Source organism: Chlamydotis macqueenii, chromosome 1 (genome assembly GCF_036417535.1).
Source record: "Chlamydotis macqueenii isolate bChlMac1 chromosome 1, bChlMac1.mat, whole genome shotgun sequence".
NCBI classification, from domain to species: domain Eukaryota; kingdom Metazoa; phylum Chordata; class Aves; order Otidiformes; family Otididae; genus Chlamydotis; species Chlamydotis macqueenii.
This window is the reverse complement of record NC_141556.1, coordinates 43,548,412-43,575,627: the sequence shown is the minus strand read 5'-3', so window position 1 is coordinate 43,575,627 and position 27,216 is coordinate 43,548,412. Positions and strand designations below refer to the sequence as shown.

General features: G+C 36.0%; 1 protein-coding gene across 1 annotated transcript in view; it reads right to left on the bottom strand.

Moving 5' to 3' along the window:
• The window catches only part of PTPRQ (protein tyrosine phosphatase receptor type Q), a 138,599-nt gene extending 111,845 nt beyond the window's left edge, over positions 1-26,754 (bottom strand). Inside the window, exons 1-17 of the mRNA XM_086740047.1 lie at positions 26,707-26,754; positions 25,188-25,325; positions 24,442-24,577; positions 23,074-23,328; positions 21,687-21,904; positions 18,131-18,317; positions 17,704-17,988; positions 15,746-16,030; positions 14,816-15,085; positions 13,368-13,628; positions 11,732-11,862; positions 11,426-11,555; positions 7,285-7,435; positions 6,658-6,764; positions 6,094-6,191; positions 1,629-1,791; positions 277-537 (exon numbers count right to left, since the gene is read on the bottom strand). Coding sequence (XP_086596173.1) covers positions 277-537; positions 1,629-1,791; positions 6,094-6,191; positions 6,658-6,764; positions 7,285-7,435; positions 11,426-11,555; positions 11,732-11,862; positions 13,368-13,628; positions 14,816-15,085; positions 15,746-16,030; positions 17,704-17,988; positions 18,131-18,317; positions 21,687-21,904; positions 23,074-23,328; positions 24,442-24,577; positions 25,188-25,325; positions 26,707-26,754 — 3,124 coding nt within the window. The remainder of the gene's footprint in view (positions 1-276; positions 538-1,628; positions 1,792-6,093; positions 6,192-6,657; positions 6,765-7,284; positions 7,436-11,425; positions 11,556-11,731; positions 11,863-13,367; positions 13,629-14,815; positions 15,086-15,745; positions 16,031-17,703; positions 17,989-18,130; positions 18,318-21,686; positions 21,905-23,073; positions 23,329-24,441; positions 24,578-25,187; positions 25,326-26,706) is intronic.
• Positions 26,755-27,216: the final 462 nt, after the last annotated feature.

Sequence of the window (27,216 nt, the reverse complement as noted above, 5' to 3'; positions counted from 1 at the left end):
TCTTTGCAGAGTAAGACCTGAAAAATAATGAAAATACTAAAAACGGTCAAAAGAAACAGGCACAGATAAAGAAATTCAGTTTCTGGCAGCGTATCACTAGATGCAGGTTGAATAGGGTATAAGTGATGTATGTCCACAACCACAGCAAACTATTACACACAAGATCTCCTGAATTTCCAATGTTATTCCACAAGGGAGATACACAAAGCGAAACGTGCACTGTTATTGACAGCTACCATTCACTGGCAAGGAGAGAAAGCAAGAAAGCATACAGACCTGTTACAATTTCAATGAAAGCAGAAGCTCCTTCAATATTTCCTCTCAGTCTTTGCAGTGTGAAATTATAAATGCCCCCAGCAGTCAGGTCTGTAACACTGAAGTCAGTTTGTGCTCCTGGAATTCTGAACTTGTTTATAAAGCTGTGGTTTGATAAAGATGCTTTATAAGAAGTGAAGTTAGTCTTGGTTGGATTCCACATTAAAGTCGCAGAGGAAGTATTTACCATTTTTAATGCCAGACCACATATCCCAGCTGGTCCTACAGTAAAAATTATTGACATCAATTAAAAAAAAATGTAATGCATAGTCCTTAAAAAATAAGAAAAGTACCATCTTCTAAAAATAAATGGTTTTTATTTAAATGTTCTGAGGGCTCACAACATCATGAAATATTAATACAAATTTTAGAAGTATTTTTGTATGGATATATAGTAAACAGCGCCATTATGCTGCACAGGATAAAACCTGGGGATCTACCTCCTGTGTGCATTATGTAATTTAGTAAAGTCCAGACTAGTCAGATCTTCTGTAAGAACAGTAACACTGCTCACTAGTGAAACAGAGTGAGAATGGAACACTTTGTAAGCAGAAGTAGAGATTGTATTCAGTTAGAAGTTAAAGGAGTTAAAGGAGTTATAGTCCAAACAAAACACAGAAAATCCATCAAAGGGTGGAGGTTTATGACATGCGTGTATATAATCTGGACGTTGATTTATTTTCTGATTAGGCTTAGATGCTCTTTATCTGTTTTGTCAGTCCAGAACCCAATATAAATCAATTCCTTTCAATCTCAGCCACAAACTCTCCTCTTTTTATGCTGTATCACAGGATAATTGGAAAATACAGGTTTGCTCAGAGACTGAAAATGAGTGCAAAATACAGGTTAATTTCCTGGACCTTGTTAAGCTATCTGAAGCACAATTCCTCTTGCTCTTTTAAGGATTCTGTGGCCTTGTACAGGAGCAATCCTCCAGTCTTAATCCATGGCTTGCAAGAATTTGAGAGATGCAGAAACAACTGTAAACATAATGCAAGGTAATTCTAAAAGTATAGAATTCTGGCAAGATCTTACTCTGCTAGAGCTGGAAGAATTTTGTGAGTCCATCTCTCTTTCAAATGTGTATCTGCAACTATATCTAGACTCCTCAACTTCAACCCAGCAGGTTACATAGAAAGCTCCTGTTTAAACAACTATCACAAGAGGAAGCGGAACTTGCCCCTCAAAACTGAAGTTTCATTTTGAACTGTATGACCCTTTTGAGTCACTTACATCCCATGAATTAAATGTCTCTGGTCATGTTCTGGTTTTCAAAAAGAAAAAAAAAGACAAGTTATAAGGTATTTCCTTACTTGTGATGACTTTTTTCTCCACAGCCACAGAGGAATCCAAGCCTTTAACTGTCCTTAACTGAAATAAGTATTCTGTCCCAGGGGCCAGATTTTTCACTACAGCTCTGCTGTCATAAACGGTTCTGGTAAGCAGCTTTTCATTATTCATCAGACAATAGGAAAGCTATGAAAGAAAAAAAAAATTCCTGTATCAGACTATTTCACGTCATAAAAGTAATATTCAGATATTCTAGCTACCTGTTTCTATAAAAATATTTACAATATTTTCCACATTTTAAAGAAAACAAAAATCAAAAATATGGCTTAAGTTTTATATTATGTTCCACAAGGTTGATCCACTACTTACTCTAAGATTCCTCAACAGTCCAGTGCTGAAAGCCGTGACTTTAAAAGTAGATGGAGAAAGCGAAGTTAAGTCATGGCTTACAGGTGACATGTTTTGGCTCTTAGAGAAAGGATAATAAAGTGTACTCTGACTGCTCACTCACACAGCTGTATTGATGTGCTGTACAATTAACTACATCACAGAAAGAACGAGAATAGCCAATGGGTAGAAGAGCAGCCTAAGGATTAATCAACAGCATGAAATAAAATTTTTTTCTTCTAAAATGGAGGCACTTCCAAAATCTCTGTACCTTTCTGGCAAAAAAAAAACAAACAAACAAACAAAAAAAACAACAAACCCAGAACTCTAAATAAAATAAAACAAAACAGATCAACCAGCAAACACCCCTGCACTATTCAGAGCAGAGATTCTGAAAAGAGTCCCAAGGAATCAGCCACTCAACGCTGCTCATTGGTATACCTTGAAAACTCACTTGTTTAGAGCCACTGCAGAGAATAAAAGTGCTGGAGACAGCAAGTAATTGAAAATTGGACACTTGACACCTAGAGGCTATGAAGATTCCTTCTGACCTCCCAGACAACTCTAAGGTGGGAAAACAAATTCCTGTGCTAGTCCTTCATGTAGACACAGAAAACTGTTACTGCAGACTGTCTCATATCTGCACTAGTGAAAGGGAAGATGCTCGCTGTGTCTGCCCTGCAGAGGTGGGCTCTAGAAGAGCATTTCCAGCAGGCACACACGAGTTTCTCATCTGTGGCAGTTAGTACTAAGAGATCAAGAAGGTTTGCAACTGCCTACATCAGTGTGCCCTGTCCTGCCACATCAGTGTGTCCTGTCCTGCCACCCATTATTTCCTCTAAGATAAGTGGAATATTCTACACATGGCAGTGACCTGAAAGCACTTTGGTTCAGCTGCTATTCACCTGGGGAGAAACGATCCAATTCCCCTCTGTATATTCTGCCAGCACAGTACCCTACTAAGGCATACGAAATCTTGGAGGCTGTCATCACCTTATTAGAATTACAGCACTGCAAAATGCTAGAAGCAAAGCTATAGATTAAAGATTTACATCTAGTATAAACAAGTTAGGAAAGTACCTTTTGTGCACTCTTTGCTCTACAAACTACAATATATTACATAGAAAGTTGGTGAGCTGGGATAATTAATTTTAAATGATTAGTAAAATGATCCCTTTTATGCAGGTGCACCTTACCAAGCAACCAGTCTACTGAAGCCTTTCTCATTAAAGATTTAAAGATAAGCTCATTTATTCAGACAAAGCACTGTGTAATGTGGCTGCTTGCTCTATGAGATGCTGACCAATAATACTGTGCCATAAAGATCAATAATACAGACGACAATTACTTTCCACAGGATGGTAAAAATAACCTGATCACAGACAAAATCATATCTGAGGTGTTTCAAAACATGAATGACGAACTGAATTTAATTATAAAATTGTAAAAATACTAGAGGCTGCATCAGCAAATTGTGTAGTGGTAGGTTAACTGGCTACTCTTATTTATTCAGATAAATGCAGTTTAAACTAATGAAAAGAGAAGAAATGCCAAGAAACTAAGAATACACAGATTTCAAGTTTTAGATAAGGATATAATCGAAGTCATAGGGAAGTGGGAGGTAAAGAATTTGGGTATAAACCGTGTAAGACCATTAAAGTACCGTGTTCCACGGTAGTGCTGCATACTAAAGAATTTCCTATTCAAGTAAGTTAACTGTACAAGACTATACCTTTAAATATATCATTTGAATAAATAAAGATTTCAAAGAACAGTTTACTATCACAAAGTTTTATTGTCTGCATGACCGTGTTCAAACAGTGACTGCAAATTGTGAAGGATAATACAAGACAGACTGCAAAAGACAGGATACAAAAGACAGACTGGTTGAATGCTGTAGTGACACATGATTCACAGGCGAAGTGTTTAGATGTTATAGTGGATTGTTTCTGACCAGAAAACTGAAAGAACAGAAATAACTCTAGATTTTGTCCTAAGTGTTGCAAAGGATATGCTTAAAACTACAAATGCTGAGGAGTCACTCTGTAATACCAACCATGAAATATTAGAACTCAGTTTCTATGTGAGGGGAAAAAAAAAAAAAAAGTCTAGCATAGTGACACTGAATTAGAAAAGAGGAAACACTTAAAAATGATCAAGCAAATTAAAAGGAAATTATGAGGAGCGCCCCAAAGTGGCATGGTATGAAAAACATTGAAATGCAACTTTACTACACAATACACCACTAAAAAATTTTGTAGAGGGAAGGTAGAAATAACAAAACCATTTGAACAGTAAAGAAGATTGCCTTAAGAAAATATATCCTTAAAAACTGGAGATCATGTTAATACAAGAAAAATAAAAACTATGAACTTGTCTAATTCATGCGAGCTAACTTAAGAAGCACAGAGAAGCAGGGCAGAGTAAAAACATAGGTCAGCAGGCCAAAAAAGACTGAAAAGCAAATTGAAAATTTGACAACCACTTCTTAAAACAATTATTCAAACACATAGTGAGCTTATTTGGATGTTGGGGAGGCCACTAGCTGACCAAAGTACAAAGGGAGCACTCAGTATAGATGAGTCCATATGAGAAATAGTAACCGAATTATTTGTTTCCCTGGTCAAGGATGATCCACAGCAAAATCATTATTAGTGAACAATGAATTTTGAGTAAAATTGAGTTATCTCAAACAGAAACATTCACAGAATAAGTTTTTTAAAAAGTCTGACTGTAGTCCGAAACATAGAAAGCATGTTATTGCCTAGGAAAGGAGTAGAAAGCAAAACAGAAAACACTATTAACCTTTTGATAACTCCATTACGCACTCATACCCTAGATAAACACGCAATCTCAAGAAGGCTATCAAAGGCTTAGAAAAAAATAAAGACAAATATAATAAGAAACGTAGAACAGCTTCTATATAAGAATGCCCCACAAAAGACAACTGAGAAATTAAAGCATATAAAATCATGAAAGGTATAGAGAATAGGGAAGTACTAGCTACCTCTAATACCACAAGAACCTAAATAATACCAGGTTTTTAAAATAAAAAAGTGTACTCTTTCAAACAGGGCATAACAAGATTCTGAAGTATAAAGGATTAAATAAATTCAGAAAAGTCACTGTTTTTCTTACCAGTTTCAACCTATCACGCAGGAAATCCCTAAACTACTTAGTGTTCAAGGCCAGAAGAGTATGAGAGAGCAAACATTGGCAATTTTGTCTTGCAAATTGCTACATTTTTTAAAAAAGTTTTCTTCTGGAACTTTCTAAACAAAACATTTAGATCCTTCTATATGGAATGATTTTTTTTTTTATTTTGCAGTTTAATTAAATTAATTTGTATTACAAATTTGGAAAGCTAAGAAAATAAGATTACATTGCAGTCCCATTCAACCCTTGACCTGTAACCTTTTTTATTGTATGCTAGCTGAAAAATAAGTTTTGGAAAGCTTTTAAAAGCATAATTTTATAATCTTTAAAAAAAATGTTATGTATTATGAAATAGGTATTTAGCTGATCTTCTCCCATAGCAGTATTTCTCTCTCATAGAATCATAGAATGGTTAGGGTTGGAAGGGACCTTCAAAGGTCATCTAGTCCAACCCCCCTGCAAGGAGCAGGGACATCCCTGACTAGATCAGGTTGCTCAGAGCCTCATCCAGCCTGGCCTTGAACGTTTCCAGAGATGGGGCCTCCACCACCTTTCTGGGCAACCTGTTCCAGTGTTCTATAACTCGCATCGTAAAAAATTTTTTCCTAATTTCTAATCTAAATCTAACCCCCTCTATTTTAAAACCATTACCTCTCGTCCTATCGCAACAGGCCCTACTAAACAGCCTTTCCCCATCTTTCTTGTAGGCCCCCTTGAGGTACTGGAAGACTGCTATCAGGTCTCCCCGGAGCCTCCTCTTCTGCAGGCTGAACAGCCCCAACTCTCTCAGCCTGTCCTCATAAGAGAGGTGCTCCAGCCACATACTTATGTGGGTTACAAAGACAAATATTTATTGTTGGATTTGCACTACATACAGGATGATAATTTCACAGAGAAATTAAAAAAAAAAAGGATTGCATTGTCTTCGTCCCATTCTTATCTCACCTGAAACGTATCAAATCCTCCTCTTGGTAGTTTCCAAGAAAAATAGACTGTATTTTCTTCTTGCCCAAACACCTGTAAATCTGATGGTGGATCAGGATCTGAGACAAAGACAGGAGTGGATGCAAAATTTCATATCAAATTAATCTATATTAATTTGAAAGAAATTAACATCTACAGAAGACAGTGCTGTAATTAATTATTTTATAGTTCAGTGTAGAAGCATATTTCGTTTTGTACTTAAGAAGAATACAAAATAAATTAAATTCACCTCTATATATTAGCAACAGAATCAGAAATAAAATCAATGTTTGTAAATTTTTATGGAAAAGTTGTATCATCCTAATATTACTGCTGATTCAAACTTGTTTGTGTTTTAAAAGCTTTTGTTTACTAAGTAGCTTTCAAGGATGTTTAGATTGAAAAGAAAGACACATATACATTAATCCAGCCATTGTTAAGATGCATTGATTTAATAAGGAATAGCTTCTTTTGGACAATACCTTAAAATGTAACAACACTAATTATCTGAAATAATTAAAAGTTATTAATAAACTATGAACATACAGGTGCTAATCTTGAGGGTGGTGGCGTGACTTCTTTTTAGTCCATTGGTTGTCACAATACTGATTAAGAAATCAGTGCCTGGCAGAAGACTCTCAAATTTGTACATTCTACAAAGATTAAAAAAAAAGAGATTGTGTTCTTTAGGATTTTAGAAATGCATGTATGTTAGAAATGCATGTATATGTTAATTCTTTATAGTATTATGGATATTATTTACATGTGATGTGTGTATAGATGTGTATATGCTGTCAGTCAAAAACTATTTTAGTCTGATAAAATCTTAATAGGATGCATCCCACTATGGTTCACAGTAAGTTCAAGTACTAGAAAGTCTGAAAAGACTAATTTTAACATCCAGAATGACACACAAGTTCTACTGATGCTCACTCCAGTGCGGTATTTTGTTTGCTCTTCTTTGCAGAAACAAATCATATGGGATTTGCAATTTGTTAAAAAAAATACAATTCTTAAAAAGATATTTTTTTCCCCATCACTAGAGCAATGTATATCAACTAAAACACCATATATACTACATATAAGTAACACTGCAGGCTACTTATTTTAAATATTCAGTGAAACATCTGTTCTGAGTTCATGTCAGTTATTTTTTAAATGTAACCCTCATACCTTACACCGGAAGGTAACTTTTTCTCCTTGTTGAAGACCTTACTGTTTATTGAAATAACATATCCACCAAACGTATTTTGGGCTGGTGGCCAGGTAACAGTTATTGATTCAGAATCTCTGCTATAGTTCAGGTATTTAACCGCGCTTGGTACTGTGTGACAACAACAACAAAAAAAAAAGGTATTACTTTTAAAATACATTTTAAAATACATTACTTTATGAAAGGACTCGTCATCAGAATGTAATGAAAACTCCAGAAAAATTGTGTCATGTCCTTGCTTATCTCAAGGACAGACTAATACCACTGCAGTGTAGAGGGACTTCCATTATCCACATGATCCAGAGCCAAACTGCTTGCTGCTCTGTAATGCTAATTTGTGGAGTTCCTCAAAAACGGACAATTCTTCAATTAAAAAAATGTCAGTATGAGATGTAGCATACTGGGCTGAGACCAAAGTCCCCACTAGCACAGTATCTTGTATTGAACAGTGGCCAAAAGTGGATGTCTACAGAAAAGCAAGACTTGCATAGAGTGATAATCCCTTTCAGCAACCTCCCAGACTGCAGTTTGCAGCCCAAGGATTTATTGAGCCAAAGCTGACTTCTGCGAGTTTAGTAAACCTCAGCAGACTTCTCTTTTACAAATGTCTTCAGTCTCCTCTTGAACCTATGACCACAATCATCATGCAAAATGTCACGTGGCCAGAAGTTCTGTAACTTGTCTATAAATTTAATAAACAACCATTCCCCCTTGCTTGTTTTCTACTTGGTCTCTTCTAGTTTCAATCCTTAGCTCTTGTAAAGAAAATGTCAGTGAATTATCATTTCTTACTCACTCCATAATTACCTCTCCATGACTTACCCTCTCACAAATGATTTTACATTACATGATTGTTCCTGTATCAGTTTTAGCTCAGTGGTTCCTTAAATGCAAAACATTACATATCTTTGATCAGATTTGCTGCCCTCCTATGCTTTTTTATCGCATCTACTATGCTTTATTTTTTCACATTAGGGACCTGTTAGAGGAAAATATAACATGCCAGCTCCAACAGCCTGAGATGCTGTGTCCCCACATCCAGCCAGCAGCAAGGCTGAAGGTATATTCCCAGTAGACACACACAGAGCACACATGTAGACCACATATATAAACATACATGCAGCTGGTCACACAGATCACACTCAGAGCACTCACATGAACACAGACAGCACCAACAACCTCATTCTGCTTCCCCCTCCAGCTGAGAGCTGAGGTCCCCTAGTGAGAATATTTATATACATATGTACAAGGTGGATCTCCCCAGCAGTTGGGCTCAGACGCTCAGCCTGCCCAGCAGATGCCCCTGGATCCCAGTCTCCCTAGTTGCTGGCACACACATAGAGCTGGCCAGGACTTCCCAGGTCACGACAAGCGACCTCGCTGTGCTCTCCCCCTTAGAGATACACAGATGCTCTCCCACCCAGAGCTGGCCCACCCACCTCTTGCTCCCAGGCTACTTGACCTACTCACCGGCTCATCCAGCTGTATCTGTATCAGTCACACACTGACTCACATACCTGCACTCGCTCTAGACGGTGCACCACACACACAAGGGTTCTCTGACTCATGGTCTCACTCCAGTTCTGCACTCACACTCCTGTACACACACACACATGCACACCAAATAGGAAGGAGTTAGAAAGATATTTAATAAGATAGGACAGATTGCGCTGATCGGGTGTGGGGCACAGGCAGACAAGCAATTTACATGTGATGCGTTGTTTTTATTCCCTTAGCCCTCTGTTTTCCCACACTTGTACTTCCTCAAATCACTTAATGCCCTCCCTTTTACTGGCTTTGATTCCTCCCTTAAGCATGTCATAATAAGTTCCGTACAATCCCAAACTGCTTTTCCATGGCATCTCATAATGTGTCCTACATCCTAGGCTGTAACCCCCCTTAGCCCAAGAGATGATCCAGAGAGCTCCTCCTGATGACCTGTCTTGATGGGCTTCATGCCTGGACACAAGGGCTGAGGGTCTTCTGAGACAGACCTGGGAAGGACATGGACAGGGTGTTCATTCCTGGGGAGTCTGTAATTTTGGCTCCTGCCTGCCACTGTGTTCCTAGGGACTTAAGGAGATGGGCCTTTGATGGGCTGAAGGCTCCTGTGATGGGCCTGGGAGTAGCCTGGCAGAGTATTATATGGGCTCCCCTCCTTGCCATTGCCTCTCTGGGCTTCTTTGTGAGTGTGCAGGTGAACTTTCATTACCCAACCTAACAGGACAAGAACTGCACGCTGTATTCAAGAGGCAAGAGTACCTGGATTTCTATAGACAATACAGTGATGTATTCTCTTCTAACATCCCAGATGCTTTTTACTTTGCTGCTGAGCTATATGCTGATTTTTTCATGGAGCTACCCATCATATTATCAAGATATTGCTCCAGAGATGTAACAGTCAGCTGAGAGTTGACCATATATGTGTGAAGTTTGGGGGATTTTTGCCTTGTGTGTCACTTCATGCTTATAAACTGAATTGCATCTGACACTGTAACATCCATTTACTGAGGCATATATGGTCTTTTCTACAGTTACTCTTGGCTAGTTCTCAGCCTTACTATCCTGAGTAACTTTGCATCAGCAAACTGTCCTCTGTGTTTGTTCACTTTTCTATATAATTTATAAATATTTTGGACTGAATAGGTCCTAGAAGTTGTCTGACAACATCCCTCCACTATGAAAACTACCTTTATCTTCTGTTCTCTGCTGTTAGGTCAATTTTAAAAACTGGCTGCTTTTTTAAGAGCCATGGTAAGGGAATCTCAATGACAGGTCTCTGGAAACCCTCAAAATATATATGAATTGAATCTCCCTTACCACATGTTTGATAACTCCTTGAAAGAATTTAAAGATATTTTTGAGGCATACTTTTCCTATACTAGTAAGATCATTCTTTGTTCTACCTCTGAACTATAAGACACTACGTAGTTTATTATTAGCTATAACTTTACAACCAAAAAACAATGCAATAGTGGATGTATCCCTAGAGTGAATACAGCCCCAGAACCACTGCTGAATTACTCTGCTAGCCAAGAACAGTGACACTACTAGTCTGGTTCAGACTAGACCTAGCAACCAAAACTCTTTTCTCTCCACACCAGCAATTCCTACACTCAAGATGAAGCTACCATTTTCCATTGGAGCAAGATGTCTCTGTATCTATGGCACCGTACACTACTGGAGACTTTGAACTCTCTTTACTTAATGTAGTTTCACTGGAATAAGAACATCATGCTTATTGAAAGAAGCTACAGTGAACTGATACGACTCTGAAATTATTATCTTAAGACAGAATGCGAAAGTTACTGGCCAGAGTACTTACTTCCTGATGGTATCTGAATAGACTTATTCACAGTAATATAAAAAACAAGGCAATATAACCATATTGTGAGTAAAAGCCTGCTATGGACAGAGAGGAGAAACGTAATTAAAAAAAAAGTTAAAGAATCCTTCAGAATGAACACACTTGCTGGAGTGAGAAAAAGAAGCAGAAATATCTGACTTCAAGGGATCTTAATTTAGAAAGGAAAAAAGTAACTATGAAAGAATACTTTTTAAATGTGTGATGGAAGGAAGCAACTAGCAGCTAGGAGAAGAACTAGAACAGAACAGAACTATGCTGCTGAGAATCAAATGTCCTAACTTAAACTAGAACTAAATGTAGAAACCCCCAAATTTAGTCAGGATGTAAGGGGAGGCCAATGAGAGAACATCATAAAACTAATCTAGTTCTGAATGCCTAAGTGTGTTCAAACTCTGCATTGAAGGAAGTAATCAAACATTAAAGAAAAGTCTAAGAAAAAAGATTTTGTTTTCTGTAATGTCAGTAGCCAGTCTGCAAGTATCAGCTAGTTGACTGTACACCTGCTTGAGTCATTATGAAGTTAACATTGGTAATACACTGTAACCATACACAAATTCTTAAAGGATACAAGTAGGCAAAGAATAAGGAAAATAACAATGAAAGACAATAAGAAGAAAATTATGAAGATGATTGAATACTTTTCTCCATTTGACACGAAAATAAAATTCAAGATGAAAGCAAGACATACAGATGGAGTAAAACAAATGCTGAATTTGACAACATTGTGGCCTCACCTGTCTCTATTTCCTTTGTCACAAAAATACTGTCTCTGAAACCTTCCTTTTCTGTTCGAATTGTAAAGTTGTACAGCTTGCCAGGAATAAGATTGGAAAAGGTTGCTGTTTCTTGCTTGACCTTCTGGACCTAAAAAAAAATCAAATACAGATTTCACAGAACTGCTTGCAAAATTTGCTTATCTGATGTAAATGGTACCTCCATGTATTCCAGTGGAAGATAGAGCTTTTAATCTCTGATTACTTAATAGAAGACTGAATAATAACTGCATTGCCTATCGACAAGTGGTCTTTTAAAAAACATACCCTGAAAGCACTTGCACAATTTGTACATGTAACTTCGTATTGCTGAAAATCTCCATCAGCACGGTCCCAGGCAATCTGTATCAAAGTGTCTGTAACATTACCTTCTCGTAGATTGAGTGGAGCTGCCAGACCTACAGAAGGACATAAAACACATCACTGTTCAATTCAAGACTTTGCTTAATCCAACACTTCTTATATCTCCTGTGGAGACATAAAAGTGAAGACAATCAGTAACAGATTCAAACAAAAAGAGGGCAAACTCTGATCTCAGGCATGCAAACACAAAGACATTCCAAAATAGAAAAATGGAGAAGGAACAAAGATATAATTTTGCCACTATTTAAAGAAAATTTCTTGCTTGTTTATCTTAACATTACACGGGGCTGAATAGCATTTCTCCCTGAGGATAGAGCTGGCACTCCTAGGTGGGAAAGTCCTCCAGAATGAAGTTAATATCTCTAATACCATTATCATAGGGCTTAGAGTGTACCTGAATTTTGTCCAACAGCTCAGCAAAACTGGGTAGACCAGGCAGGACAAATACACTTTATCTCTGATCAGTATAGCCTTGTACGATACAATTCAGATCACATTACAAAGGACCTTCCACTCTTCTCTGCATCTCTTTCATCGCCACCACAGCTGTTTACAGCTGGAATGTATCAACATTTACACATTTTCTAAGAAAAATTGTATACATGCGAGGGATCAGTATTTTTTTTTCTTCCAAGTTTCTGGGTCCCCAGAAGAGACAGAGCAAAATCAGGTTTTCTAAGGCAGTTTCATGCTAAATTTAGGAAATGCTTTTATAAGATCAATCAAAACTCAAGTTTTTATTAAAATTATATTTTAAGAAAAGTGAGCTTTCAAGGTTTTCACTATTTGGGGAAAAAAAAAATATCTTGCCCTCCTTGTTTCTTCCTTGATTGATTTTATCCTATGTTATTTTTTTCCTTTTTTAACATTTCTACTCTGAAAGAATCAGAGTAGAAAAGAATTTCAAAGGAAAATGATAAAACAGGAAAATAAAAACTTCTGGAAGTATAATTATAATAAAAATGAGGAAAGTCAAAATAGAATTTCAGCAAGTATTTTAAAACAGTTTAAGTTCTTATTAAAATTCCTTTTTTAATGGCCTTGCAAGAAAGAGTCTCCTTCCCATGATAATTTTTTTTATCTGTTTGTTATTGAATTTATTATCTTCAAAAATAGGAACCTCAATGCTGTTATTATTTGCTTACTGATGCAACAGGAGGAAAAAACTTACTAATTTCAAGACACAGAAGTAACTCCATTGATGCTCATCTTCTTGGTAAAAATAAATGGTCAAAATGTGTCTTTTTTTCCCAGAAGCTCAACAATTTATACAGCCTAAATTCCTGAAATACTTGCTAGACATTTTATAGACTTGATACAAAACCCACAATTTAGAAAGTTTAAAAATTATAAGGGATCATTACATTTTTGTTTAAAATAGCTAGTGTTAGCATAATTATTAATTGCTTACATAGCTATATCAAGGTGGTTTTAAAATAGCCTGTCTTTTCTACTGCACTGAAATAAAAATCAAGTTAAGAGTTTACAAATCAAAATTTAATGTGGTGCAATTTTATAGGAATAAACTTAAAATACTCACATGTTTTTACACCAGATACGTGGTAAAAGGAGCTTAACATTTTTCCACTTTTTGTGGAGACATAGAAATCATATTCTGTTCCTGCAGTAAGGTTTTCAATTGTTATTTTGCCATCACTTTTTAAATTGAATGTCGCATTAGGTCCTCCTTTACTTGTAACATATATGCCATCAAATACTCCAATATCAGGCATACGAACAAATAATACCACAGCATTGCTGTAAAGCACATAAGGAACTACAATTTGAACAGGCTTGGGCTCTAAAAGAAGAAAAAAAATTGTCACATGTTAGTTAAATCTGTTGAAAATAAATTCAGTGAAAACCATACAATAAATCTGAAGCAAGTGCCCTGAGAAATATGCTTGCCTGGTGCAAACAAATAGTTACCAAAATAAAACATGTAACTGCTCAGAAACAATAAACAACCTGATGTTTTTAGATCTTTATTACTGGAATCCAGAAGCATTTGACAAATGCTATGAATAAAAGCAAGCTGGTTCTAAAGGTATCAATTAATTATCTTTTCAAACACCACTGCATCAGGATAACATCAGGATAGCCGAAAAAAATATGCAGAAATGTACATGTGGGCAGGGAGATGAGTATGGAGAATGAGATACATTTGATGGATGCAATATTGACATCTTCAGTTTTCTACCCTTACAGCTGGCTTTGACAGCTGTGAAAAATCCCACCTAGAATTTCCTGTCATGTCTGTCTTCAACGAGATATTAAATTTAATTCTACATAAAAAAATTCTGGAAAAGACTAAGACTGCTACCCTCCAAAATACTCTAATCATTTAGAAAAAAAATTACAATGCAGCACTTCATACATCTATAACCTGACAGCTGCAGCCTTTACATATCACATGTATAAGTGAATCCTGCGCCTTCCTTTCATATATGCAAAAAATTTATAGTGTGCCAAAAGCACTTCAACATCTTGATAAACTACAACTAACAGGAAAGACCTTTTGAAAACAATGTAAAGCTTTTACCTTTCAGCTGCTACTACTTCTAACTCTTAAAGTGCTTTCCCAGCACCCTCTCATGAATAGTAGGGTAATTTCTCTCACACAGTTCACAGAACAACCAATGCATGTCCAAAAATAAATAATCTGTTTTAACCACTCTAATATTTTCAATGCCAATCAATGATAAGCCCTATTTCTTCTGTCAGTTGGAACAGGATTCCCAGCTATGGTCCTCATCACAGTTATCGGTACTACCAATGTGTTTCCCAAGGCTGCACCTCCCTTGAAAGTTAACAGCGTCTACTTTGCTGCTAACAATTAGGATCAATACATTTCATATTCTAGTTTTGATTCTTGGCAATTAAGCAAACCAACTTGATCTACCAAATCTGTTAGATGCAAGTAACAATAAGAAGACTGATGTTGTGTGTATTATAGTCTGCAGTTTCCACTGTTAAAAGATGTCTTACTTAAAGTGCATTGAATGGTCTTCAGTTCACTCATGTTTCCATTTGTCACACTTGCCACTGCTATTTCATAAGCCATTCCAGGAACTAGGAGATCAACCTTAAATTCTTCTGTATTGTTTAGTAAAAACTTCTTAGTTTCACCTATGTCTGCATTAGGTTTCACTTGAATGTAGGATTCCTGACCCTCTTGTGGCAGCTTCCAGTGAAGGATTACGCTCTCTTCCTCTATATCCTCTGCGTGAATATAAACAGCTGTAGGTGGACTGACAGCTTGATCAAAGAAAGAGATGTCAGTATAAAACCACAGATCAAACTTAGCATCAACTTACAATCACTTTCCAGTGATGCCTTTTGGTTTATTTTTACTTCTAAAAACTTCATTATTTTAGAACTACTAATTCATTTAACTATTTCTTAAAATAGTTTGTAGAAAACTACCTGTTACAGGCAGATTCTGCTTTCTGTTTTCTCATAACAAATAGTGACTTATTTTACGAGTATATTCCGTTCCACTGGATATATACAGAATAACAAAGATGACACAACCTGAGTCACAACATCTATGATTAGAAAAAAATTAATCTGTTTTCACCTACATAATTTGAGACATTATGTAATGTTTCTACTCTGTTAACATTAAATACATAAACCATAACTATTTATCAAATAGGATGTCACTGCTTTAGCACATAGTAATGTACTGTAGGTAAGTGAATAAGTAAATAAGAGGACAGGCATATTCACTCTTTTGGAAGGTTCTGAAGTTAGAACCAGCAAACAGAGAATATAGAAAAGAATTCCCCCGACTTTCCACCAACACATTCCAACAAACTGCAATCTGTACATGGCCTTAAAAATAATTTTGTGCCTTGTATTTTCAATGTAACCTCTGTCTTGTGAAATAAAACCTCCAGAAAACTGATACATCACCTGTTGTGATTAATACAGGCTTCTCATGGCAGCTTAGAGTTCCTTTTTCTGCTACATTCTGTAAATATACCTGATACTGATGATAAGGTTTTACATTTCCTATTACTATTGAAGTCTTGGTTTTTTCAACTGGTAACTGTTCCCAAATGTTGGTTTCAGTATCTAATATGCTGACCAGGTGGTAATGAAAAGAAGCACTGGATGAAGGCTGTGGAGACTTCCACTTTAAATGTATTTCTGCAGATGAAACATGCGTAGCCTCCAACTTCTCGGAGTGCAATGGTCCTATTTAAGAAGATTAGGAAAAGAAATAGAATAAAGCTTCTGATATTTTTTTACCAATAACTAACTTTTTTTTTCCCTGATACAGACTGAAAAGCTAATAGTACACACTCACTTACATAAATGCTGAATAGTGTCAGAGAAAATCAAACATAGTAATTTTGACTGTATATCTACTTCTGATATGCAGGGGAATATTCTCACTATCTAATCGAGGTCTTCTGAAACACCTAGCTCTTTATGTGGCACTCAGTCTCCTCAGTTAGGTCCTCTCTCTTGTACTTCAGTCAAATCAGAAATATCATTTAAGGCAAATGCTATGAATTACCCATGGTGGTTAAAATCTAGTCCTAATTAATTAAATGGCAAAATCTACTGAATTTCAGAAAGTGTAACTCACACTATTTTTATCCATCTTTTTTAAACAGTTCTTTATTATGTCTCCTACACCTCTCCCAACATTTCAGTCACGAGTCTAATAATTAGTAAATCATCCTATTTTTCCTTGCCTGCACAATCATGTTTCTGTAGATAGCAATGTTCCAGCTGAAAAGTTGATTTCTGAGGTAAAACACCTATTTGCTTCTCATAGGAGAAAGCAAGAATTTATTTCCTCCATTATAGAGGTAACTTGCATTACAAGGTCCTATATACAGAAAACAAACCATCAGATCAGGGAGCAGAGAAGCTGATAGGCACAGGAGATGGGAAGACTTTCAAGTGCATGAAAGCAACCCAGGGGAAAAAGTGACACAAAATGTATTGTGGAGAAAAGGAACAATTCTTTCCTCTGAATAAAAACCTTTATTTTGTTCTGACTTTAAGAAAATAGACCTCTCTCTCATATTTGGACTGCCTTGCCAGAACCGGTAAAAATGTTAGGGCATTACGTTTTCGTTAGCTTTTGCAAATCTGAATATTTTCCCACTACCACAGAAACAGGAAACTGAAGAAAATCTACACCTTAAATTGTGCCTATGAAGTAATTTTTTCCCCTGAGGACATATCCATTTGATGATCTTTATATGCAAAGGTATTTTTAATCTTTATCAACTAGCAAGTTTCATTTGGCTTCATTCAGCTAGATTTTACTAGAACACAAGTCAATTGGTTCACGATTTTTTCCTATGCCATACTGCATCATGCAGTGGGTCAAAACACAACGTACTTTTAAACCATGAAGCTTGTCTTAATCTTTACTGCAGATATATAGGGATGTCTCTTTCTATCCCAACAAAATTTTTTACTTCAGATTGGAATGTATGCATCTGAGTTTCATCAGCATGGCCAAAAAAAATACCTTGCTGCTACTCTGACATTCAGCTTTCTCTTTGGGCATCAGTAGGAATTCTGCAAGTAAAATTATGGTAAGAATAATTTTAAAATGTACTTCACAGAAACAGACTTTGTAGCTGGCGTTCTGTTTGGCTTTCTGGCTTTCACTGAAAACTCCTGAGTTTTTCCTCATCAATCTCAATGAAGAATTTCAGTAAAAAAGCAAAATGTACACATTGGAATCCACTATAAGCAACTACTTAATCCCAGATTCAGAATTCATGTTCAGAGTTATTTACATTTTCAGACAAAATATCAACAAAAGGAATAGTGTAATTAAAGGAAAAATACAAAAGTGTATCATTATCTGGTTATTACTGCTATTTATTTTTGTAACTTACTTGTTTCTGCCTTCAGAATTGGACTTAAGATAGCCTGTGCCCCTTCTGAGTTCCTTGCTGCTAACAGAAAACTATAGCAAAAGCCAGGAGACAACTGCACAATTTTTGTTTGAGTTGTATTCACAGGCAAGCTCAGAATGTTGGGTTTCCACTGATCAAAATAGTACTTAATTATAAGTGCAAAACCTGACTTAAGCCATATGTCCACATCACTCCACACAAATACAGCTTCAGTTGTCTTGACATCATGCACGCTAAACGTGAAGTTTTCTGGTACCAGAGGTACTGAAAAAGAACACAAAAAATAAAAAAAACAATTGAAAATAATGAAAACCTTTCCCTTTTTATATGAGTATCTTCAAATACAAACATAATTGGGGAAAAGCTTTTAAACATAAATGCAAAAGACTGGAAGAAATATAGTTACATTCATATTCACAAATATATGGCAGCTGTATATAGCAGAAAAATCCTGTGAAGAAATAGCCTGGACCAGTGGGATCTCTCTGAAGGGCATAGCAGTCAGTTTCATTTTCTGGTATCATTGACAAAGTTGAGATATCAGCCTTTAGAAGATAAGGAGATCCATCCGTCCACAAGAGCTGACCTTCTTCCTGCATTGAAAAAAAAGAAATAAAAACTCCATGTATTTTTACACTACATTGATGAATTATTACGGCTTTTTTCATTGCAAGCATATCTCCTAAACATCCAAAATTTATGTACTTCATTTATACAAATTAATTATATAAGAACATTTTGAATGAGATAAATATTTCAGGGTAAAATTATATCCTTTCTATTGCAATAGATTACAAGGTAATAATATAATATAATAAAAGCTACATAAGGCTAACGTAGAGTGTTTGATCATTACAACCAACTCTTTAAAAATCATTATTAATCAAATAATCTAATCATTGAGGGATGGATAATTTTCTAAAAATGTTATTCACTTTTAAAAAATTCATTTAGTCAAAAATATTCATAAATTCAGTCTGAAAGGAAAAACAGTTTAGCTGAAAAAAAAAAAAATCGAAGGCTAGATGCACAATTAGATGAGGAGGTGCTGTCTTCTCCCCTTTCTCCCATTGGCCAGTAGCTCAGCTCTTAGGACACTTACTTGCACCTGACTCCAAGTTTCTAACATTTGAGGTACTTCCAGTTTCTCCAGCAGAACCCTACAAATACTAGGCTGGGGCAACATGATATTTTCAAGGGAAGATGCTTGTAGAACATGCTCATAGCATTGCAACATAGACCCCTCTAGTGGGAGACAGGTTTCAGTCTGTGCTGCACTAACACATACTAATATCTACAGGGGATTAATAAAAACCCCAGCGCCCTTATGCATGACATTAGGGCACTCTCAGGAGGTATACTAGCATAAGTGCTTTCAGGCATAGCAAGTCTGTGGCCCTACAACCTAAGTAAATGCTTTAAATACTGTAATGGAGAAAAGTTGAGGTACCTCTGTAATTTTAAAACTTCCATTGTTTTTTCCATTTTGTTAAAGGTATTCAAAAAGGGGGGAGGGGAAGGAGGAAAAAAAAAAAGATTTTTTTCTTTTTCTCTGGGAAAACAACAAAAAGTCATGTTTGTTGAGACTAAGCCTATTTTTTTTCAATTCATCTGTTGAACTGGAAAAAAATAAAATAAAATACTGATGTCTTTATTTTCTCAAGAGAGCCAAGATTTTCAATGGTATGAAATAATTCAACTTGACTTTCAGGAGGACCCTTCAATTTCAAAAATACTTTGTAAATCAATGTATATCTTTTTCTTATGCTGGTCTTTCTGGGCACCAGAATTAACTACAAGCACAGGAAACCACGGGATACTACCATGATACAAACCTCTGTAACACAGCTTGTAAGTGAAACCTCAAGTAAACAGTCTTTGGCTGTTCAACCTTTTCTACTTCCTAACTTTGAAGAACTGCAGAGGGTGTCAGGACAGATGTGAGGGTATCACCAAAGCTCTCCATTCATTCTTACCCAGCACACTGACCTACATCTCTGGGCTCCCTGTTGTCTTTCACAAGGATGCTCACCCTTGTCAGGAAGGGTTTGAACACAGAGAGATCAAAATAGGGTTAAAGAAGGAGGAACTGTGAGAATATAAATGCTACAGAACTAATCCTGCTTACAATGTCGCTAATTTTTAACAGTGTCACAGTGCTTGGCAGTTTTCCTAAGGCTGCTGCAATATTCAGAGTAGGTTATAGTTTCAACTTTTTTTTTTCATGGAATATTTCAAGTCCCATGGGTACTGGCAGAAAAAAAAAAAAAAGAAAAAGCAAACAGACATTTAACTCCCTAATGGTTGAAATACAAAAGAGAAAGCAAAAATAATTGAATCTGTATTTTTCATCTCAGATTTTAAACAAGTCCTACAATTCCTAGCATATGTCCCATGATCTTTGAACACCTGGGGTAAGTACAATTTCGAGTTCTCTTAAGATGAGAGGAAATGAAAACAATGACACTTAGAAGGACTGTAACATGTTCATACAGGACTTGAACATGCTAATTAAATGCAAATATTTAGGAAAGAAGTGCTTGAAAAACAAGCATTTTATTATTATCCCTTGCTATCATCTAGTTCATTCAACTGACTAGACTCTCACAAATGTACAAATGCGTGCAATGATTAAACAGTTGACTAACAGTCAAATTCCAAACTGGCAATTAACTCTTTTCTCTATAATCAGAGTTTAAATAGAAAAAAAAAAACCTTTCTAGCACTCTTTCCAACATGCAAAAATATTACGCTTTCATGAGACATCTATTTCTGGCAACCTTTTACAAACACTACCTTATTTCTAAAATAGTAAGTTGGTTACAGTTAATATCACTATGGTATAAAAATTACAGCAATTCTAAAATACCATGCATAAAATAATATTACATGTAAAATGCATATATTACTGTTGTCTTATTAACCAGTATGTTACTAACCAGTAAGCTAGAGTGCTTCTCTAACCACAAACCTAGACGGGTTTGTGTTTCCTCGGTTTGCATGTTATCCCGCTCTGACTTGTCTATGTAGCTCCATCAAGTTATTTAACAGAGTCTGAAAATAAGACATTTTCTGTCTATTATACGTTTACCGCTTACTTCCTGCCCTTACAAATAAAGTTTACTTTGTTTTTACTGTTTCTCACAGCATTTCTTTTTAAAATAATTTGACCCTAACAATATTAAAATTAAATTTCACAGTGTAGGTTTTCCAAACTGAAAAACAGTAGCTTCCTCTCAACCTTCTGATACTTACCACAAAGTAAGTTTTCAGTAAGCCTAATGGCAGGAAGACCAGATTCCACATTTCTGGCAGAATGCCTCCATCTCTCTGAGAGGTTTCCCAATACCTTTATTTATCTCTGTAGCTGTTTCCAAACCACACACCACACCACAGTGAGTCACTTAATAACATCAGAACTGGAATTAAGAACCCTCATATCCCAAATATGAGAGACAGGAAACTTTTTACATAAAATACCTTGCTCCAATCCCTTCTTCCACTGGCCTATCCAGCATCCATGCAGGACAGACCTTGCTAAGTTCAACACTCAACATTTCAGACCTGCATCAAAACTGAGAAAGCCAACACTAGACTTTGATAGCCATAGCACGTAACACACGTATAGAGTAAGATTCAAAATCTGGTAATGCAGCACCACCTAGAGGTAAAACAATATCCCTGTGAAGTACTCAGGGGGAAAAAAAAAAAAAAAAAAAAAAAAAGAACAATTAAACAGTTTATGTATGAACCATGTCTTCTTTTCCCAGCTATAGCCTGCTAAATATTTTCAGTATTTCTACATAGGAAGAAATAACTATTCCTCTTCTAACTACTAATAACTATACAAACAAACAACCAATTTACTGCACAGCATGTTTTATTCCAAAGAATGGGGCTCTATATATCAAAATTAATCTGCTTCCATACACATCATAGCAAAAAAGATAAAACAGACTGACCTTTAGGTCATTAAGACCCGTCCATAACATGATTATTTGACTAATTGTCTGGAGATAAGACAAAATAAAACCATGTTCTTCTTTACTCCCTATGTCAAGAAGATGCGACCCTTGTGAAGACGTTTCACATATTTGTTTTGCCATCTTCCATGGCTTGCTCTCCTTACCCAGTCGATAGCAGCTGCTTTGAAATGCCACCCACCCTTGGGAACAGGTGCCTATAGGTGAACAAGGACAAGATTTTAAAGACATTCTGTACCATTTATGGCAATGGTGCAGCTTTAGATTTTTTTTGAGTACACAGACATTTTGATGATGATAGCATTTAATTAATTAACAACTGCAAACTCCCTACAATTCAGTAATTATGAATAAATCTTCTTGCAAAATCCTGAGTGTTGCCTTTGTTGGCGTGGCGACCTGGTTCAGGAATGGCACGGCGACCACCCCCAGGCTGCTCGGTCCATCAGCTCGCAGACACCAATGTGGTGGACGGCAAATGGCCTTTATTGGTAGGTAACACGGCTTTATATAGCTTGGGTTTATAACGTCACTTCCGTCTGCTTACATCATAGGCTAAACGCTATTGGCTATCCGGAGAGGGGTCCTAATCTTCCCGTACAGCGCAATATCTTCCGGCCGCCAGACCCTAGCTGCCTACACCTGAGTGTCTTAAAAAATCTGATTGACTGAATTAAAAGAGTACCAACTACAACCCACTGAAGAAAAAAAAAAAAAAAGAAGGAATCCTTTAATTTTTATCCTATTCTAGGAAAAAAAAAATAATTATTTAAGCTTAGTTTCTGATGGCTCATTTTTTAAATTTTAATACTGAAGTTAACAGATCATTTGTTTTTAACAGTTTCCTGAGGTTAAGGTATCAAGTCATAACATCCTCAGAACACTGCCTCCTTCAAAGCACTTCTAACAAAACAGTGTAGCTAAGTTAGACACTCAACAGTACAAATGCAGCACTTCGGATGGTGGCAAAAATTCCTTGCCAAATTCAAGATTTTTCCTGCCTTTTAATTGAAATCATATAGCAAATTCAATCCATACGCTCAAAGAATTACAATGCCAAACCTCAAAATCCTCAAAATTCACTTGATTCTATTTTAGACTGCAAAAAAAAATGTAGTTAGCTTTATATATTTGCACGTACAAATTTGAATTCTTGCTCCTGAAAATACTAAGAAATATTAATTAGAAATAACCTTTTCTACATCATTCACACTGAATTTCTTTCAGCTTTCTAGAAATGAAACAATCCATATCTATTAAAAACTGTAAAATGGAATACAGGCTTTTTATGATTTACTCTTAACTCTTCTAGAAAATAGGCAGTGCTTCCTTGCATTCACTGTGACTACAACAAACTAATACATACCTGTTTCAGCTTGAATATCCAGTGACTGAGATACATTTATAAATTCCAGATGTAACTGTTCAAACACAAACTTAAATGTATATAAGGTGGCAGGTGTCAAATTATTCCACACAAAGAATCCGCTTTGTTTTTTTATAATCTGAGAAGAATCATTCAGTGAAACTGAAACTGAAAATTCTTTAGTCATTGTACTCCAATTAAAAGACACTGTAGTAGTTGTCACAAGTGTTTTGATGCCATTTTCTGAAATTCCACCTAGTAGACCAAGAAAAAAATAAATACTGTCTTTACCACATCAGCATAATCAGCTCACAATTTTATTTAATTTTTTTTTTTTTCCTTTTAAGAAGTGATGAGGGATACACACAGTAGGGAAGGAAAGGTCATATGAAAACAGAAAATGTCTTACTGAGCAATTAAGAAAGTCATGCTCTTTTTTATCCTTATGGTACGTAAACTTATGCTTGAAGCAACCAGAAATAACAGTTAAATGCACAGTTTAAGGAGCGTTTAACTGTAGAAGTACATACTTCACTAGAATATCAGTTAAGTAATAGATGCCAAGTACAGTAACACATTAGTAGCATAACCATGAACTATTTCCTGTAGCTTGCTAAACGTACTAACTTTCAGCAGAGTCAATGGCTGCTGCAATGTTTTCAACTTACTGTCTATTTTTCCCAATGATGTTGTTTGTATTCAGATCCTAGACTGTATTTCAAAGCTAGTATGAGCTTGTAATCTGTACAAAGGTAATGCTATAAACTATTTTAAAGCAATTAAAAAAAATACTAGAAAGCCCTTTCATTCTAGTAATTGGTGAGACTTGTGGTTCTGAAGAGATTTACAGCTAAAAATGATGTTTTTATAAGTTCAGTGGCTAGACTTACAAATTCCTGTACTAAAAGTCAGCCTTATTTAGTCACAATACTAAGACCTTCCAGTGACTCATTAACCCATTTTAAAGAGGGACTTTAAAGCAGAAACAAAAATATTTAATATTTAACCAATATATTTAATTTATATAAGACAAACAATCACAACTCTACATTGATATGAAATTGCCAGGCTGCAAGTAACTTTCTCAAATGGTCCTCTTCTGTAAATCTCTTCTCCTAAAGTTACTGTAGCATAGCAAAGTCTGTAACATTTAAAAATCTCCCACACTTTTACATCACTCTTACACTGCAGAATCGTTACAGTAACCAAACAAGTTATAGAAAATTATTCCTTTTACTCATCATGGCTGAAAAACATACATTGATGCAAATACATGAGTAAACTCAGGATTTCAACTTCCAGTTCTTTAATCTTCAGTATTAAGCTAACTATAATGACAGCAAAATATTTTTGTGCTACACTACTTACGTGTCTTAAATGATTTTACACTTATGATTCGGCCATTTTTTAGGGATTCTATTGTAATATCATACTTCTTATTTTCCTCAAGCAGAATTGTAGTACTGACAGGTTTCTGTTCAACTTTAGAAATGTTTCTTACATTCTGCAAGTTAAAAGAATTTCTGGATATAGTAAAAGTAATAAAAATACAATTCATAAATTATCTATGAATTTTTTAAAAGGGTAGCTTACATTGCAGCATGTCAAACTTAAGGTTGCACTTAAACTGCAAAATACTCAATGCATTTAAACCAAAAGATTTTAGAAATCAAATTATTAACAAACACCTTCATACTAAAATCCCCATATTTTCTTTAAGTTCCAGAATATCCTGTGCTCAAAATAGGAACACTACCCTTCCATAGAGATCTGGGGGGCAGGGCCTGTGCCTCTCCAGGAGAAGCCGGACTTCTACTTCAAACCACAGTACCTTGAAGACTCTGCATATTCTTAACTTTGAACACACGCCTATCTATCCTTATTCAACCAGGATACTCAAAGGTCTTTTAAGTCCTACTGGCTTCAATAGGGCTCTACAAGAGTGCACATAAATGACAGGAGTTACAGAATTCAGTACAATTTTTCCAAACTGTCTCTTTATGTCCTATTTTACTTTATTATTTTTTCAAAGAAACAAACACACAATACTATTAAATACTGGTATGTACAGCTTAAATACATTTTAAAGTACTTCTTGCTTAGACTGACTTTACTTTTTGACTGAAAGCATCTGCTTGCTGGTATGTTACAATATAATAGTCTGGATCCTCCCCTTTGGCAAATTCAGTCCACTCCATCAAAACTACTCTGGCAGGCTTTTTCACTTGGTCACAGTCTAGACTCTCTGAACCCTGTAACAGAAACATACATGAACGCAACTTAGCAGAAAATGCAGAAAATGTACCTCTAACTAAACACTTAAATTCTGTCAATTCTAACTACTTTTACCTAGAACTTGTCACCTAGCAATAGTTTTTATACCAGTATCACCAGCCCTACTGTGTAACACATAGAAGCTGCATAATTTTTTACAAGTTTTGCAGGTACAGGTTTCTGTTTTTCTTTCTCTCTCCAGAGGTGGCCAAACCATGCCAGTGGACACAAATAGGCCCTACCAGGAAAAGAGAAATCTGTCATCATTTTAGAAACGAGGTCAGAGATTTCTCTTGTAATATACTTATCGCAATCAGTACCAGTCAGTTTGGAGCTGGAGTGTTCTCACATTTCATGGTAAAGACTTTAGTGGCATCACTTTCACAACTTCTGGATATCTCAGAATAAGAAACAGCAACATTCAAGAGGTAAATAAGTAATTTATTAAACACCACCCTACCAATCCAATTTAGACATGCCACTACAAACTTTGTTCAACATTTCAACTTCCTACAGAGGTCAATTCATTGTAGCTCACAAAATGCACTGCAACTACATCCGTCTCAAGAAGTCCTTAGGCTGCAAATGGTGGGAAATGAACACAATATAGGTAATTCTCATATTATGCTGTTCTTACAGGTGTCCCCAAGGATTTGCTTTTTGCCATTGTCAGAGATATGATACTGAGCTTGCTGAAGTTTTTATTTCACCTCATACCACAGTCCTTAAGAGCCAGGTAGTCTCAACTACTCTGAAACCGTCAGGAAACTTTCCTGACGAAGGTGGACCACCGACTGCTGCATGACAAAAACTAAATATGGACAAGACCATTGCAAAGTGTACTAGAAAATTAAGCAAAGATACATGTGTTTCCTGTGTGTGTGGTTCTTTTAATAACACTCAAATTAAACACAAGGGGCTAATCCACAAATGGCAGTTTCAGCTCAGAAAATGAAATACTTCTTGCAGAAGTACTCTTCCTAAAGGCACAGCCAGAGTATACCCCTGGGTACAAAAAAAAAATCTTAAATTTCCAGCATCATAATGCATGCCTGCAGTGTCCAAAGGGTGACAATTTACACAGCAATATGAGCTAGCTTAGGATGTTGAGGTCTGTTACTTCTTCTGGGGAACACCATTAAACCAGAAGCAATAGGCAATAATCAAGATTAAGGATCTTAAGAGAGCTTCCACCAATTTAAACAGAAGGAAGACTGTGAATGCTCAGTAGCAAAACTGAGAAGTCCCTGTGGCTGCTAGAATGACAAAAATGCAGTCCAAATCACAAAACACCAATTTTCATCATTCAATTAGATCATCTATCCATCATCAAAAAAAAAAAGGGAATATTTTTCTTACCTTAAATAAATATTTTAATAAAATCAGGAGAAGAATTACTTGATCCATAGAGAAAGAAACTTTACAGTCCCAGTGCCTTATGAATCACAACAGCTTCAAAACAAAATTGTGTTTAAAATTCTATGAAAAAAAAGAAAAGAAAAACTCATACACGTATTTATACTTCACATAACTACAGCAGCAGCCAATGGTGCACCCAAGATTTCTGTCTTCGCCCTGGCCCTGCCTCTTCCCAGCCTGATATAAAGTTTCCTGAGATCAGCAAAAGGCTGTCCTTTAACCTCACTGAACTAGGGATGTGCCTGTTGTTCATTAGGCAATTAAAGCTCCCTCACTGTGAAAAATGTCAGGGTTTTTAAAGTTTTTTTTAGTGATTACTGGATTGAAATTCTTTGAAATCAGTGTAACCCCTTCACTTTTCCGCAAAAGACTCGGGCTGTTTTCCACAGCACACATTTCCAGCAAGTTGTTCCTTTGCCAGTGTTCAAAATAAGCCTTGAAACAGTTTTC